General features: G+C 44.3%; 1 protein-coding gene across 4 annotated transcripts in view; it reads right to left on the bottom strand.

Annotated features, from left to right (window-relative positions):
* CRB1 (crumbs cell polarity complex component 1) overlaps positions 1-17267 on the bottom strand; it is a 130767-nt gene that overhangs the window by 86680 nt on the left and 26820 nt on the right. For all 4 annotated transcript variants that reach the window (XM_032466796.1, XM_032466799.1, XM_032466797.1 and 1 more), the window contains exons 2-4: positions 16364-16945; positions 3988-4183; positions 1265-1404 (exon numbers count right to left, since the gene is read on the bottom strand). In XM_032466796.1, coding sequence (XP_032322687.1) covers positions 1265-1404; positions 3988-4183; positions 16364-16945 — 918 coding nt within the window. The remainder of the gene's footprint in view (positions 1-1264; positions 1405-3987; positions 4184-16363; positions 16946-17267) is intronic.

Here is a 17267-nt window from a genome sequence, read left to right as displayed (position 1 = left end):
TCTGCTTCTGGACAGAGGTCCTCTCTAGAGTGTTGCTTGAATGCTGAGTGATGGTTGGTGACAAGAATGTGCAATAACACGTTTTGAAAAAAATTCAGTATTATGGATGGCCTGTTGATTCAAGTGTTACCATCCTACTGACCGCAGCCAACGAGCAAAGGATAACAGGTGTGCACACTCTGTTACCTGGACGTGGGAAGACACGTGGCACACAGGTTTCTGAGCCACAGGAGGATTCCAAACTTCCTTTTGTGTGTTCATGTTTGTTTCTTTGTTTTGTTTTTTACTTACAAAATATATTTAACCAAAGCATGTTAACTGTTCCTTAGGCAATGAGACAGCTTTCCGTCGGAAGCTACTAGTGACCTGGACTGAGCTCAGCCTCCAGCTTTCCTCCCCAGCCCTGCCTTGCCCCCTCCTTAGACAATCAGCTGAGGTGGGGGAGGGAGGAGACAGACGATCAGCAAGCTTATAACAGCTAGATTTTGAATAATCATAAGGTTATCATTTTTTTCCAATGGCTCAAAAAAGAAGAGGAGCGAAATGCTTTCATTTCCAGCCATAAAATCCTGGTAAGAATTTGGTGAAAATACGTCAAGCAGGTTGTTTGCCAAAATTAACATCAATATTTACAGGTGGCTCTTGGATTCAACGTCACATACTCTTTCCTACCAATTCTGGCATCACCTCTACGCTCAAGTCTAACTACCTTCTCAGGGTCATTTTTAGTTCTGCTTTATATATGCTCAGCTTATGTTTTCTTCACGTTGTGAGTGGCTAGGAGACTACACCTATTTCTGGAATGTCTTTCTGTCCCCTCTACAGGGACCAGCATAATCATGTTGACTGACTCCACGAATTCTAATACCAGCTCCTAGGATTTTAATATTATTTCATGAGTGTTAATATTTTCTAGGTGTCAAAGCAATCATCTTGCAGGAAAAGGAAGCATCTTCCAGTGAATCTTTCTCCATGAAGACCATGCTGAAACTGACCCTTCCATTGAATTTTTTTTCCCCTCTCTGTTTCTTCTAGAAAATTCTGATCACTGGGCAGCTTGGTAATCTGCTTTAGGCATTGCACAGCGCAGCAGCGAGTTGGTGTGAGCACTGAAGGGTACAATTAAATGACGAGAACTAGAAGAAAGACTTGGTTTTAAACGTTTATCAACAAGAACTTTCAGTTTATTTTCCGTAAGCGATTAGCTTCTATTCTAAGCAAAAAACAAACAAAAAAATATTGTGGAAGCTATTTTGTCACTTACCAGGCCAGCAGTGACAAGTGTAACCGTCAGCACTGTCCTCACATGTCGCATTATTGTGACAGGGTTTTGACCAACATGGAGGTATCGAGGTCTCACAATGCTTCCCTGTGAATCCACTTCCTGTGCAGTTACAGCTGTAGCTGGAGAGTCAAGTGAAATTTTCATGTCATCTCTTGGTCATATTGAGATCAAATATCTGTATCCCGTCTCTTCACCTGTCCATCAACTCCAGACCCGTGGCCTGGTTTTAATACTTATCAAAAACCTCGAGGAGTTATCGCCACAAGCCTGAGAGCATTATGCGTTTCCGTATCAATATCTTACTATCTTTGAAAATTTATAACATAGCTTTCAGTCAAAATTATCTGGAAACCGTGATTGTTTACTTCAATTTCATCATCATAAATTGAAGACACTCATACCTTTGTTGGAGTTGTTGGGATAATTACATGTGCATATAAAGAACAGACACAGCATGCCAAACAGCAGAAAATACTGCCTAAAACTACTAAACAGGTCAAAATAAAGTTGTTAATATTTGTGAGGGCGGTAGAGAATGATTTATACCATCACGGCACGTTTTTATAGAGAGAGCCCAGTAATAAGGTCCCTTATGAAAAATGAAACAATAAATTATGAAAAAAAAACAGGAAAAGTTCTCATTCTATACATTGTGACTTACGTTCTCTCATTTTTAGACTACAGGAACATTTTAGTCTTGCTGTTTATAATCACTCATTGACTGAGCGGGATTATCTGACAGCCCTAAAATACGAATCTGATGGGGAAAGTCGGTCACTTTATCAAAAGCTGGCTTTCAATTTAGACAGCATCTCCTCAAGGACTTTGTGTCACAAAAACATAGGCTTACACACCCAGCTTAGATAAAGTGAGGGTCTGGGGGCAAGGACACCTATGGTTTTTTAAAGAGGAACAGTCCTGTTCACCGCAGCTGTGTGTCCATTTACCTCTAACACGGATATTAAGACTTCACTAAGGAAACTGAAATATTAGCAAATACAGTAAGTAAGTGGCTATAATTTTTATACATCATTTTGCTAGTTAGAGACTCTCTATTCACTATTCCATTTATCTAATTAAGAATACCTACTAACAATCTACCATATGGGAGACATTCGAGACAAGAGCCCCGTGCTCAAGGCTGGCAAGTGGACCTCAGTTCATGGAACCAGAGTCTCCATTCATGTCTTCCTTTGTCTGCAAGAACCTTCCATGGGGTATAGTTTCTGACTCGCCCACGTACCTCACAGCGAACGTGTTAATTTTTTGTTGTGGGAACATTAAGTCAGGTTGTATTTGCTGCCCTTGCCGAAATCCGGGCAGTAAGAGAGATACAGACACAAGAGAGTAATTACTGTGTCGCGCATCCAGGTGAAGAGAGGAAGCTGGCCAGGTTTCAGCCTTGATCTGTCTGCGTTTCTGTCACTTCTGTCCTGACACTTTCTGGAAATGGTGAGGCAGGGCTGGGAGAGTCTCCTCTTTTCATCTGGAGCAAAGGTGTGGAAACTGCCAATCTGTCTGTCTATGTGTTGGCCAGTTACCTGTCTCCAGGAACGATCTTCGTGACACTGGAGAATGATTTGGGTATGACTGAAAGTCACTGGCGAGACGTGGAATATGATCAAACATGATGCTTTATCGTTTACAAAAGAGATGCTCTCCCATGTTGCTCTATTTTAAAATCTTATGACTTTCCTGTATCTATTGGAAGTGCACATGCCTTTTATTGCTACCCTTTTGAGTCTGATTCATTGCAAAATCCAGATTTGGTAATAAATTACATCTCACTTATTAATTAAGGGTAGCTGGATCTGAGTCCTCCTTTTGCAAAGAATTAACTGGCTGGACTTGTGGGCTCACCTAGCTTCCCAGCACTTCAGACTCACTGTCACGTGGGAGTTTTAATGCCCGCCTTGTCTTCTGGCTCCTGAAGGAGCCACCAAAAATCTGTTAAGGGCTGATGCTGTTAAAAGCTGTCATGCGTTTTATAATGCAATACCTGCATTTTAAGTAAGTATTAGAAAGTTCTTTAAAAAAATATTTTATATGAATTCAACTGCTGTTACCCAAATTTATTATATGCATGCTATTAAGGTGTACTTTATTGTTTTGTTTTTGCTGAAAAGCCAATGATAGACTCTAATTTGAACAGAATCACATGGCTACTTATCATTCTGCTGTCTCAAAAGTATTCACCAATTCCCCAAACACTTAGAAATTCAAGATACAATTAATTTGCTATCACTGACCTTTCCAACACTGTTTGTATAAAATTCCTAAAGGATTTATTTTTCGTCGCTTGATTTATGTGCTTGCTACTATATAAATGCAAGCTTATATTCACATAGAGAATAATCTTTCGCTTTTGTTTTGTTTTGTTTTGCATCTACAATGGAAAGGGAAGAGAGATCCCTTTTGTTTCATGGATTTGGAAAGCTGGCACTTTTCTGTCATAGAAGCAGTTCTAAACTGTTATGAAAATGACTTGGAAAATGCTCCTTCTTGAGACTGATGACTTCCAAAGAATGCATTTTTTAATAAAATCTGAATGTTACAACTTTTGGTCATTTAAAGTATAAAGCAATCTGAACACTTCAGGCCGTGGATGCGAGAGCTCTAGGTTCATCAGAGCGGTGTCAGCTAGGTTCATCGGTCAGCAAGTCCTCTCCATGCCAGCGACCCAAACGCAGGAGAAAACCTACCTGTCGGCTCCGTCCACGCACAGCCCTCCGTGGAGACACGGCTCGCTGGCACACTCGTCGGTGTTGATTTCACAGCGCTCACCCAGGAACCCGGGGGCACAGTCACAGAAATAAGCCCCCACCGCATCCTGACACGTCGCACCGTGCAGGCAGGGCTGGGACCAGCATTCGTCAATTTCCAGCTCACAGTTCACACCTTTTTCAAAAGTCAACACAGAAAAAAAGAAAAGTTTTAGTCAAGTGTTAACATTTTCGCTCTTTGGCAACGTTTCATTTACCAAAGCCCTTGTCAAATGTGATGTTGCCCAAAATAATTTTCCTCCTTAATTGTAATTGACGTTAACTTTCTGGCATGCCTGTGGGAAGTTACACAAAGCAGAGCAGCTGTTACTTACAAAGAAAGATCCTGTTCAACAGCTTGCGGTTTTTGAGTCCAGGGAAACAAATCATTTTTAGAACAAAGTTATTGTTTACTGTACTTTTGTTGGGAGCCTGAAAGGGATTGGCCAATGTCTTTAAATTATTTTTAAATTCTTAGTTTAATGAGGCACCATACTGAGCAGTGGGTAAAAAGCTCAGACTTCAAAGCCGAACAGCCTGGGTGGGGTTAGCCTCTGTCAGCTGTGTGACCTTGGGCAAGTCCCTTAACCTTTCCTTACAGCAGTGTCTTCACCTGAAAAGCAGGAGAAATGGTTGTCACTGCCCCCAGAAGATAATGATAACAATTGCAATGCATTCTACAGTGCTTATGATAGTACCTGGGGGGCACTAAGTGTTTGCTGGAGAAAAAAAGAAATACTTGTTCTTTTCAAACATTTATTGTACAAAAGTGATGTGCAACTATTTCCTTGAGTGCTCCTTTTGCATAGAAACTTTTAAATTTAAATTTTTCTATAGTGTTGTAAAATACGATTTTTAAATGGAAAATCGGTCTGTGACTTACATGCAATGTGATGAGTGATATTAGTGGAAACTACTTCACTTTAGGGTAACATTACATTTAATCCCCCCAAATAGTAGACGAAGATTGTTTACTAAGCAAACAAAGTTTAGGATTTACAAAAGTTGTCGCACTGAGAGAGCAAACTGACTTAGTGAATCTGTCAAAATAATATTTGATACACAACGATCAAATCTGCATATAGGTTTTAAAAGACACAAAAGGGAGGCTGTCTGTATTTGTCCATCTTTATTTCTGTGCCTATTATCCAGGGCGGTGAACTGTGTGTTAAAATGATATTGAGGGATTTTCAAATGACTCAGAAGTTTTTAGTAGTTTGATGGATTTCGTGGCCCCCTTCCTGACGGAAGATGCAGCAGGACATTCTCCCAGCACCTGGACTTAGAACAGTGACTAGCCTCTACAAACCCCGAAGTGAGAAGGGACGGCAGCATTTCTGAGAAGAAAAAGAACTTAAATTCCATGTCAGTGAAGATGGAAAGTTGTGGGATGGCACTGGTCGCAGGGTAAGCGGCTTGCACGGGGGCCTGGCTCCTTCTCACTGAGCCTTTGAGCAAGACTTTCTGTGTCTGTTTGACGTGGCATCCGTGAGGCTGAGGGAGAGCGCCGAGTGGGCCAGTGGATGATCTGGGTCCTCATTTCGTCTCTGAAACAGCTTTTCAGTCATACTTTAGTATCTATTTCTGCCATGTCAAATAATACAAGAACAGGTGCCTCTTTTTATTTTCCAAGAATGTATGAAAGACAAAAAATGATCAATTCTTTTAAAAAATGTTTCACACAATTTTTTTTAACATATATAGCAACTCAGGCTGTAATGTGTTGGTCCTCTACTGAAACAACACTGAACAATGACGACTTTAAGAACAGAACTCTGCTCACCCGGGGACGTCCGACCCTCCGGGCTCCCTCAGGGCTCCCTGAGTGGGGGCAGCTGGCACTTACTAGACCCCCACCGCACGTGAGGCAGGCTGAGGGGATGTGACATCGGTTATGTCCCTTAGTATTTTAGTCATCTGTATTTGCTGAGAAGTATTAACATGTAGAGCCAAAACAGTGGTTTAAAAGTGGCTAACATTTCTTCTAAATTTTTAAATTTATTTCTAACTGAAGTATAGCTGCTGTACAATATTATATAAGTCACAGGTGTACAATACAGTGAGGCACAATTTTTAAGGGCTTTTCTCCATGTATAGCTATTATAAGCATTGGCTCTATTCTCCGTGTTGTACCATATCTTTGTAGCTCATTTTATACCTAACAGTTTGTGCCTCCTACTCCCTTGCCCTCGCCCTCCCCTCGCCTCACTGGTCACCACTAGTTTGTTCTCTGTATCTGTGAGTCTGCTTCTTTTTTTTTTTATTATTATATTCTACTAGTTTGTTCTATTTTTTAGATTCTACATATACGTTGTATCAGACAGGATTTGTCTTTCTCTGTCTGACTTATTTCACTTAGTGTAACACCATCCAAGTCCACCCATGCTGCTGCAAATGGCAAAATTTCATCCTTTTATATGGCTGAGTAGTATTCCACGGTGTATACACACCACCTCTTCTTTATCCAGTCATCTGTCGATGGACACTTAGGTTGCTTCCTTATCTTGGCTATTGTAAATAGTGCTGCTGTGAACATTGGGGCGCACATATTGCTTCAAATTAGTGTTTTTGGCTTGTTTTGGATATACATGCCAGGAGCGGGTCGCTGGGTCATACGGTAGTTCTATTTCCAGTTTTTTGAGAAACCTCCGTACTGTTTTCTACAGTGGCTGCACCAGTTTTCTGCAACCCTTTTCTAAATTTTATTTCATAACTCAAATAAAATTCATATCTTCATCTTCTATACACCCAGGTTACTTCCAAATTCTTAATGGTTATAAACCATTATTTTAAACACTGCAGCTCCATTTGTAACAATGCAGTTCAAACACTTTAGCTGCAAAGTGATCCTGATGCAAATGTAAGAATGCGTTTCAGTAGCTCAGATACAATTTCAGTTCAAACAAGTATTTGCCCTGGATTAGTGTGATTTGTTTGTATGACTCTTAGTACTACTAACAACGTGATTCTTACTGCAGCTTTTCGCTGCTACTAATGTAGGAACAAGTGATTTGGTCTATGCCTGTGTGAGGCCAAAATAGCTGGGAGAAAAGCGGTAACTAGTCAGTCACCCAGATGTTTTTGTATTTCCAGGTGCTGGGCTTCATAGATAAAACATCTGGAAACCGCACTGTGATTTTCGTTTTTCATTTGGATGTTTATCATTACATGCGTACAGCCATTCAATACAGACAATTAATTGACCTGCAGAAACATAACTTGAACTGTGTGGTCCAGCCTCTCTGGAAACATGCATTTTATGGCTACTGTTCCTATGTAACCAGACCCTCACCATCTCTCATCTGGTCTGACTGCTACTGGCTTCTCTCTTCCAAACTCTACACTGTGGAGAGTCATATGTGTAAAATACACATCTGATTTTCCCATTGTCTACATAAATGTTTAAAATAGTTTCCCCTTGTCTCCAGGAAAAAGCACAGTTGCCCTGGAATGCTGTAGAAGCTTCTAAAACACGTGGACTCTGTTGGCATCACCTACGGGGCTGGTGCTGCCGTCAACTGTCCCCCCTGCCCCCAGGCTGCACACGGCCGTCCTCCTTACTGGGATGCCCGCCCCTCACTCCCCACTCTCCCTGGCCGTTTCCAGTTAGTTCCCCAAGACTGAGTTGTAGTACCACATGATCCTGGGAACTGTACTTAACCACTTATACCTGCCTTGAGTGCCACTCCACTGAAAAATAAAAATATATGTTGTATTTTACAGAAATTGTTTGTCAACTTTATTTACAAAATTGTTAGCTTTTTGAGGTCAAAGACTTTGTCCTTTAACACCAAGATCTGCGGCATTTAGCACATATTCTGGAACATAGGAAATGCTCAGTGAGTTGTCAATGATTGAATAAGCCACTACTCCCAGCTCCAGAATGACCCACCACTCTCATGGAAGATGTAACCTGCCAGGACGGGACATCTCAGTGCTTCCCCAAGCCTGGGCCCTCTCAAAATCAAAAGCCACAACGCCAAATTTACAGCTTTGGTAAATGTCTAAAGCAAAGCATTGTTTCTGAATGATTGTGCCCTAAGCTTCTGATCAGCATTTAGAGATTTTGCACCTCAATAAGAACCTTTCAGCGATTAGGGATTGCAGGTAACACTGTGCAGGCTAGATAATTCGCATCGTGGGTTATCAGCCTGGAGCAGGTCTGGCCACTGATGCCATCACCACTCATCACAGTGGGGAGAGAGTGCACTGTATACGCCGTGTGGCATTGATAGACCGCGCTGGTCACCTTTCTCATTGTCTGCAGGGTCTACGCTTGGGAAATAATTCTTCTCTGGCTTTGGGTTACCATCCTAAGTTTCAGAGTCCACCCAATATATTTAATATCTAACAGGCCTCCATGCACAACGTTTTCCTTTAGAATAAGGATTACATATGCTATTTCCAGGTTCCTTCAGGAATGATGTATGGGGTGTCCTTTACAACAGTTATCAGTGCAAATCTGGACCAAGGGTCGTGCAAAGAGGTAGTGTAACGTGTAACACACGTTTCCATGACAGCCACAGATTTACAGTACGTTCTATACACATCATAGTTGTGATGTTGTAACAGCCAAGAGCAAGGAAAGGGGACTGTGTGACTTCCTGCTCTGATTAGTAGTGCCAAGCAAGTATAATAATAATTAGCAAGATGCTGTGAGAGATTCAAGTTGGGATTTTTATTTTCAGTGGGAACATCTTTGGGATTTTCATCCGATAAGATTTCTGGCTTGTGCATTTAGACACACCTTTTCTAAGGATACCAAAAAGGAATAAAACACCTTTTGAAAAAGCTTTCACTTCAAGTAGACTTTACACACCGGGGACTCATCTCTGAAGGACAACTAAACTTCCTCAATTCCAAGGCTGCTCCTTTCTCCCTTCATGTTTTTAACTTCTAGACACTACTATGGACTTCACCATCAATAGTGTCTTGGGGTTGTGTTATATTTTAGTTGCAGAATTTTTCTTTCTTACCGTATATGAAATGAATGTAAATATCAGTGATGAATTTAACACTGATGAAATGCAAAAATCCCTTTATTATTTTTAATACTATTTATTATATTTTATTATTGCTTACTGTTTCTATTCCTAAGTATTATTAATACTCTATTACTCCCACCAGACTCCACTCCAGAGACGAGGGTTCCCTCAAGTCCCTGTCGGAGGCCCCTGGCCAGACCACATGCTGGCTGAGGCAAGGCAGCGAGTTCCCGCCAGACGCACCTGCAGGCCGAGTGGGCACCGTGGCGTGGATAAGGGCTTGTCGTCGGCAGACACCTGTTCCCTCAAGGGCCTGCTCTGGCGACCTGCCTTCCCCAGCCCCAGGGCAGACCCCAGACCCCGGACTACCGTGGCCCACGTTAGTCGCGCACGTGCAGTGCACACTTCAGCCGACAGGGGCAGCCGCACAAAACTGAAACTGCAGCTGCAAAGCTGGAGACAGACCCCATTTGGGTGTGCTGCCTGGTGGGGACCCGGGCCTCTCCAGGAACCAGGCCACCGGTCCCACAAGCCAGGCCTCAGGGCTCCCGAGGTACCAGGCCTTTGTGTAGGTGCGGGCTTGGACACTGGCAGATGCCTGGTTTCCCCTATGAGTCCAGCATAGGGATCCGTCCTCTCCTGAACCGGGTTCTGGCGCAGATTCCCCGTTTCAGGGAGCTCTGAGCGGGGCGCACGCGCACTTTGCTCCCAGGCGCGCAGGTGTCTCTCAACGAGGATGTTCGCCGCCGGACCGGCGCATCCCCGGGCGGCTTAGGAGGTCCTGCCACACCTGCCACCAGGTGGAATAGGCTCCTATGGGTCGGCTAGGGCTTGGAATTAAGCAGATTCCTTGTGTCTTCATGACCCTTGAACTCTCCCTGGACCCTGGCTACCCTCAACCACAAGAGACACTCGAGTAATAGGCTCTGTCCCATTTATTTAACCGATTTTATTATTTTGTTTTATAGCTATCTGAATCTTTTTTGTTTCTATAAGTTATCTTTCAGCGAGAGTCGTAACTGGAATAACCTCTGCTTTCAATATGAAGCATGTTGTTTGCTCGTTTCGTTCATCCTTTTCCTACTTTGCCCTGTTCCCTCCTTTTATCATTTGTGAAACAAGAATGTTCTTAATCCAGTTTCATCCTCATCTTTTCAAAACATTCATGGAAGCGAGAGCTTGTTCTAGGAAGAGAAAGAATAGCTCCTTTTTTTGGTCAGCCCTAAGGGCGGAGACTGGGGAGCGCCTTCCTGTTCTTCCTCGTGGCCAGTGATCCTCGCTGGGGTGCCGTCTGTGTTTGGAAGGTTCCTTCCCCTGCGCTCCCCCCTCTCCCAGCTCTGACCCACCTGCTCCTCCTTCCTCACCCAGCCATCTTTCTCTTAGTCCATCTCTGTGCTCTTCCTCCCGTCTTAAATGTCGTAACATGTCCAAAGACGTTATTTGATTTTAAAAATATTATTTCCAGGTCAACAGGCATGACTTCCTGAATCTACTGCCTACATTTGATGTGCGTATACATGTATTTTTTATGTGTAAAAATAAGAAAATACATACTAAGTTTAAGTTGGAGCAACCCCATTTCAGGGTCTCCAAGATGCTATGTTTGAAAAACACACCACTTTTATGAATGGTTTATAGCTTGCTTAATGTTGTAAGTTTCTTGGGAAGATTATAGGAAAATTGTTAGTGTTCACATTTTCTGTTAAAGATGCCAATATTATATATTTCACGCTTCTGTAATTATAATCTTTTAATCGTAACAAATGTCTTTCTTGTGTTTCTTTTCATTAGGATAATTGTTATTCCTGAGCATTTGAAATGTTATAATGTTAATAAATTTATGATATGGCAGTTTCAGAAATTAAATTCTTGCCTCGGCATACCATAAAATTCCAGTTTAAACTCATAAACAGGGTGCAGAGATTCCAACCTCAGTTAACCCATTCCTGGGTATGGTTCTAATATTTGCAAAAAGAAAGCAATTCAAGTACAGGGAAACGACACCTGTAGAAAGTATTGGTAACGCTGCGTAAACCGAATCGACACTGGCAGCAGTGGTGACGATATTAAAACAGTGACAACCAACATATGCACAGCCTTAAACCACATGAAAAAAACTGCCACTAAATCGTTTCATTCTCACCAGGACCCTGAGGTTAGGCGATGTTACTATATTTATATGTGAAAGTGAGGGAACAGAGGCTCAGTACTGCTGTCATTTATCAGTACCCAGCCACCAGGGAGCTTCAGAGCTGGGCCTGGGGTCCTTGTCTCCCACGTCTTTCCATGACACCCATTCCTCATGTTACATGCTACTGTTACGTACGACTGTGGCCCCTCCTCACTCAGACCCACGCACACAGCCTGCTGACAGCTAGGAAGGTACGAAGAGGAGGAGTCGGGGAGAGAGGGAGCTTAAGACAGGGCGCTGCATCCCTAACTGCTAACTACACCACCAGCCAACAGTCAATGCAAACACGCGGGGAGAGACATCACCCCTGCCTAAAACGTCTCTGTGGTCCTTCCCCCTTGCAGTTCAGCTCATTGTTATTCACACATGTAGCCAGAGGACAAGAGCCTCAGCTCTCCGTCCTGGACGTGGTGCATCTTTGCCCTGCTCATGGACCGCTTTTTCTCTAGAGCCTTTCCTGACTCTGAGCAGCAGCTTTCTTTGTGCTTCCTTAGCACTCTGTTCAGAGAGAGATTGTAAAGTTTGTTTACACGCCTCCTCCCTGAATAAGCTGTGAGCATTTTGTGAGGGATAAATTTTGTCTTCGTCATCTTTGTCTCCACGGGCTTGCACCATGTCCGGTGCCTTGAAAGGATGTGATAAATGTTTGCTGAGCGAACGGCACCTGTTATTTTGTGCACTCGTTCAACAAACGTTTGTCAAAAGCCAGAAACTTTATTTCTCCATAAAAACTATTTCCAGTGGCTCTAGTTCTGAGCAAAAGCCTGAACAAGTGTTTAATTGCCTTTCTATGACACTGCCAAAATTGATCAATTTCATAATTAAGAGCATATAGAAAAACAGCCATTTTCCTTTGATAAAATAAAGATACAACCTGTGAAATTAAAAAATTACCTTTAGGCTGTTACACATTATTTGCCTTTTGGGTTTGAAAGATATTTGTTATGGACATTATGTGGTGAGTAAAATTTGAGATTTCTAGATAGGTACCCATTGAATCAATATTTAAATGTTCTTCAAACTGGTGTCATACATTGAGTGTACTTATACAAATATGGGCTATTTATTAATAATTATTCCCAGTAAATTGATATAAGTTCATCAAAAGTTCTGTCTTAATTTTGCAATCAGGAATATCGTTTCAGTGAAAAAAAAATCCGTAATAATGGTAATGATAGTAATAATAGTATTATTTCTCATGAAATAAGCTTATACTTTACAGTATATAATAATTTTTCCTAGATTATTTTCATGACCATTAAATTATCCATTTGATCTGTCATAGATGTTTCAAAGTGATTTAGTTGATCAAAAATACATTTAGAAAAGTTGGAACATCAAGCCCAGATTCAAGTCTCCACAGTGACTGAAATTCAAAGTATGCCTTTGGTAAACGCCAATGTAACGGCAGTGTCGCAGTTAGCTACCTCTTAGAATCCGAATGCGTGAGGACTGTTGGAGAAAGCTCAGAAAAGAACACGAAAAACTATCGGGAAAAGGTCTGACAGGAAATTTTAAATGAGTATCCATCATGTAATGCAGAGAAGAAGGGTTAAGTTTCAGGTGTGCACTTTGGAAAGACTGCATTGTTAGAAATACTCTGAAGGGCGGACCTGGGCTGGATGATTCGGACTTCCCACCAGAGGGCGGTAGAGAGCAGGCCCAGGAGGCGGGCTCTCATTTTGTTTGCATGGTCACAACATTTTTGTGTTAATTTCTGTCCTAAATTTTAGAGGATAAAAAGGTGTTATTGTTAAAATACTTGTCTTGCACTCCCTCCTCTCAAATAATATGGTCCATTTACTTGGATTATGGCATTAATCTCCACTAGGTACCCTAATTCTACTCTAACCTCTCCCTGCACTGCGTCTTCAGAGTAACAAGCAGAGAGATATTGTTAAAATGTGAGTGGAACCATTTCAGTCCTCTGCTCAAAACTCTCCAACAACTTCCCTTCTCACTTAGAGGAAGAGCCGAAGTCCTTACCATGGCCTTCAAGCCCCAATAGTCTGACCCATGCCTCCTTCTTGTTCACCCCACCCAAGTCACAGCAATCTTACTCTGCTTCCCCATCATTCCAAGTACCTCAGGGCCTTTGCACCTGCTGTTCCTCTGCCAGAGGTGCTACTCCACAGGACGTTTGCCTGACTCCCTGCCTCCGCTCTCTCGAACGTCGTTCACGTGTCACTTCTCAGCTAGGCCTTCCCAGCGAGGTCATTCTATCTAGAGTTCAACCCCTAATTCCCGCTTTTTGTGTTTTACATTTTTCCACTGAATTTATCACTATCTAATGCCACCACATATTTTATTTACCTACGACTATTTTATATGCTTCTTGCTCTTCCCTCTTGAATGTAGGGGCACTTTTACATTACTATTTCTATTGGTAGAAAAAGTCTGCCGCTGTCCCGTTCAGCTGACACGGGCGTTTGCGCCAAGGCGGTGCGGACTCTCCGGACCCCCGGGAGCCTCTCTACAGTTCAGCGCTGGGGCGGGAGGCGCAGGGCAGGATCCCCGCGGGGCGCGCTCTCTCCGAGCGAGCGCTACCACTCTGTCCTCTCCTACCTCCCTGTCTTTTAAAATTTATTACATTTCCTGACTTTGCTGCTCAGAGGAATGCGGGCTCTCTCCTGTCAGCCGGGTTCTTTATGATCGCTCTAAATTTGGAAGCGGCACACCGCAGCTCGGTGGCTGTAACACGGTTTCCAGGATTCGCGATGCCTGGGGACATTGGACCAGCTGGTGCCCAGCACATCCACGCTGAGCGCTCCAGCTGGCCCCTGGACCTTCTTTGGGTTTCCCATTAATTGGCCTGAGTTGCCACGAACACTGGTAACCATGGGACAGTGCCCCCCTGCCCAAACCCAAACAAACAAACAAAACCAAGCCTCCTTGGGGCTCTAAAGGATGGGGCAGGGCAAGAGAAGTTTCCAAATGAGGCTCAAGTACACTTAGCTCCTGGCTCCTGGCCGGGCTGTGAATAGAGTCACCGGTACACGCGGCTCTCCAAAGGCAGAAGCTGACCGCCTGCGGTTCAGAACACCCTGGGGAGTGACTACCGCTGAGTCAGGGCTGAGGATGAGCCCAGAGACCCCGGACCAGGCTGGTTTACTCGGGGAGGGGGCTGGGATCAAGGCGCCATCACACCTTTCTATCTAAACAGGCCTAACCAGCTGATACCTGGCTCTTACTGCTGTCAGAGTCTTCCATTTAAATTCTATTTGCAGGTACATTGTATATATGCCACCTGAAAAGCTGAAATAATAAAATGTGCCTGCTTTCCTGGGAAACAAAAGAAAAACAATTCAAACAGGGAGGGACACTATCAAAACAGGGTTTGAGCAAAGGGAAGCCTCCTCATTGTGGACGTTGTTACAGTGAGAAGAAGGCCTTGACCCTTACTGGGCCCCAGAGATACGAAGGATCCACAGTATAAATTAGTTTACTCCACAGTGAAATGCCTTCCTATGGGGTTCTGCTGCATTTCACATTTGGGATAGATCCTTGACGTCGTTTATGCCTTAATTTAGACCACTTAAAGGGTTCATTAAAATCTAATTAAATGAAAATGTAAAAAGTAAAAAACGCATACACCATAAAACATAATTTTTTCAACCTGTGTTTTTGCAATGAGATGACTGTTTCAGAACACTGCTGTTAAAATGGCTGAGACACTCGATCTCAGGTCTATTCCTTTGAGTCACCACTCACAACACTGTGTTAGCAGCAGGAAATGGAAGATACTATCTTAATAAGCTATAATGGTTTTTAAATGTGACCATTTTAAACAGAAGCGATCCCAAAGCATCCCCACAAAAAGTTACTTCTTATTTTTATTCAAAAATTAATAAGCTTGATTTTGGTGTAGAGCACACTGCGATGTCTACAGCAGTAGAGATATAATGCTGAATTCATGAAACATATAATGGTATGAATCAGTTACCTCAAAAAGTAAGTTAGAAATTTAAACATTGAAATTCAATTGCTATAACTCAGTTAAAAGAATGGACATGATAGTATAGCATACGAACAAGGAGTTTTTCACATGGAAGTACTGTTTCATAAGCTCCTTGACTATGCCCCATAACTTTTAGCATAGAATTGGTAATTAAAAGGCATTCGATAAAATAATTTTCCACTTGACACAAGCATTTCGCCATCATAAATGATGCATCAAGTAGTAGAGAAGGTAAAATCTAGTTTAATATCTATATGAGTTTCATCGCCAGGAAGGGTGCCCAGAAACACAGGGAAGAATTTAGAAAATTAGAGCAATCCAGTGACAGCTTATTAAGCCACCATTATTCACTGTGCTGAGTTCTCCTCTTCTTAATTCACTAGCTGACGTCACAGAGCTGGGAGTGAGGAGGCCAGGAGAGCGGTGAGCCCAAGTTGGAATGAATGAACGTGACAGAGCAAAGACCTCTTACAGTGGACGGAAAATCCACGGGGTAAAGCCACGGAAGGAAGACGGTGGCCAGGCAGAACTGACCTAAATGCGCCGCGGACTCGGGACAATGAGGGGGGCGCGGGGTGCTGAGCGCGAGAACAAGGCACAGCAGGTGCCCTTGCGATGCATCCGCCCCTTGTTGCCCCATCACTAAATCAACATCCACAGAAACTTCGGGAAGAGACGGTAGGGAGTATTGTTTGCTGTTTCCAGGAGATTCTGCAAGAGTGAAGTCTGCATTGGTGACGTCATGACTGCTCCCATCCCCTGTGCCCCGTCAGCCTCGCTACCCTCGGTGTGTTCACTTCAGCACTGGTCACCCACCTCCGCCGTCCGCCCCGTGGCCCCCTCCCCAGGCTGCCCCGGCGGGAGCGGGCACCGCAGCCAGGACGGCGGGAGTCGGCTCCGACGGGGAACCTGCAGGAGCCGCCGGAGAGCGAGGTCCCGCGGAGCCCGCTGCTTCCAGGCGGCGTCTGCGCGTCCGGAACAGGCGAAACCGCGGCGGCGCAGCGCGCGAACGCGACGCCCGGGGGCCCCCTGCAGCTCCGTGCGCTTTCCGCCGGCTGATCAGCCCCTGTCTAGGCCACGTTCACAAGCGAGCGGAAGGGACATAAAAGGCCAGGGCTGCTCCTGTCACGTGGACGAGAAGGCTACTTACGTCACCTGGGATTCAAGCGGGGGCACACTTACCCGAGTAAGGGCGGGGACACAGGCAGGTGTATCTCCCGATCTCATTGAGGCACGTGGCCCCGTTCCCGCAGGGATGTGACACACACTCGTCCACCTCCAAGTCGCAGTGGCGGCCCTGGTAGCCCGGGACGCAGAAGCAGGCGTAGCCGTTGGCCCCGTCCAGGCACATGGCGCCGTTGCGGCAGGGGCTGGACGCGCACTCGTCGCGGTCCAGCTCGCAGAAGCTTCCGGCAAACCCGGGAGGGCAGATGCAGGCGGGCTGCGCGGGGCCGTGGCGGCAGACGCCTCCGTGCTGGCAGGGGCCCGCGCCGCAGGCGCCGACGGCCGTGTCGCAGGCGGCGCCACTGGACCCGGGAGGACATCGGCACAGAAAGCCCCGCTCCCCGGGGGCGCTCACGCACGTGGCATTGCCGGGGCAGGGGCTGGAGACGCAGGGGTCTGGCTCCTCATCACAGCCTTTGCCCAAACGAAGGGCTGTGTCTGCGCAAGGGCAACTGTGGTCTTCTGAAGCATCCTTGCAGGTAGAATTGTTTTGGCAGGAATGTGAGAGGCACTCGGTGTCATTTTCATTGCAAAAGGAATCTGCAAGGAAATAATAATAAAAAAAAGAAAAAAAAAAAACCAGGATGAATATATGGAGGGTGATAAAATTAAAGAGCTTCCTCCTCTCCGCCCTTGGTTCATTTCAGACACGCTCATTAAATGGAATACAAAGTTGGCTGCATTCTTATGAGGAATTCGTCAAATGACGTCTAACAATGAGTTTTGTCACTAATGATGATTTGTCACTGTTTTCACAGAGCTGCTAACGAGAAACAAAAATGGCTGGTTTGAGAAGCTTCCCAGCGCTTGCGTTTTCCTTTCTCAGGTGGAAGTGCCGTCGAGCAACGGGGTGAATTGAAGC

This window comes from Camelus ferus, chromosome 23 (genome assembly GCF_009834535.1).
Source record: "Camelus ferus isolate YT-003-E chromosome 23, BCGSAC_Cfer_1.0, whole genome shotgun sequence".
Lineage (NCBI taxonomy): Eukaryota > Metazoa > Chordata > Mammalia > Artiodactyla > Camelidae > Camelus > Camelus ferus.
Note: the sequence above shows the minus strand (reverse complement) of the source record. Positions and strands in the feature narration are given on the sequence as shown.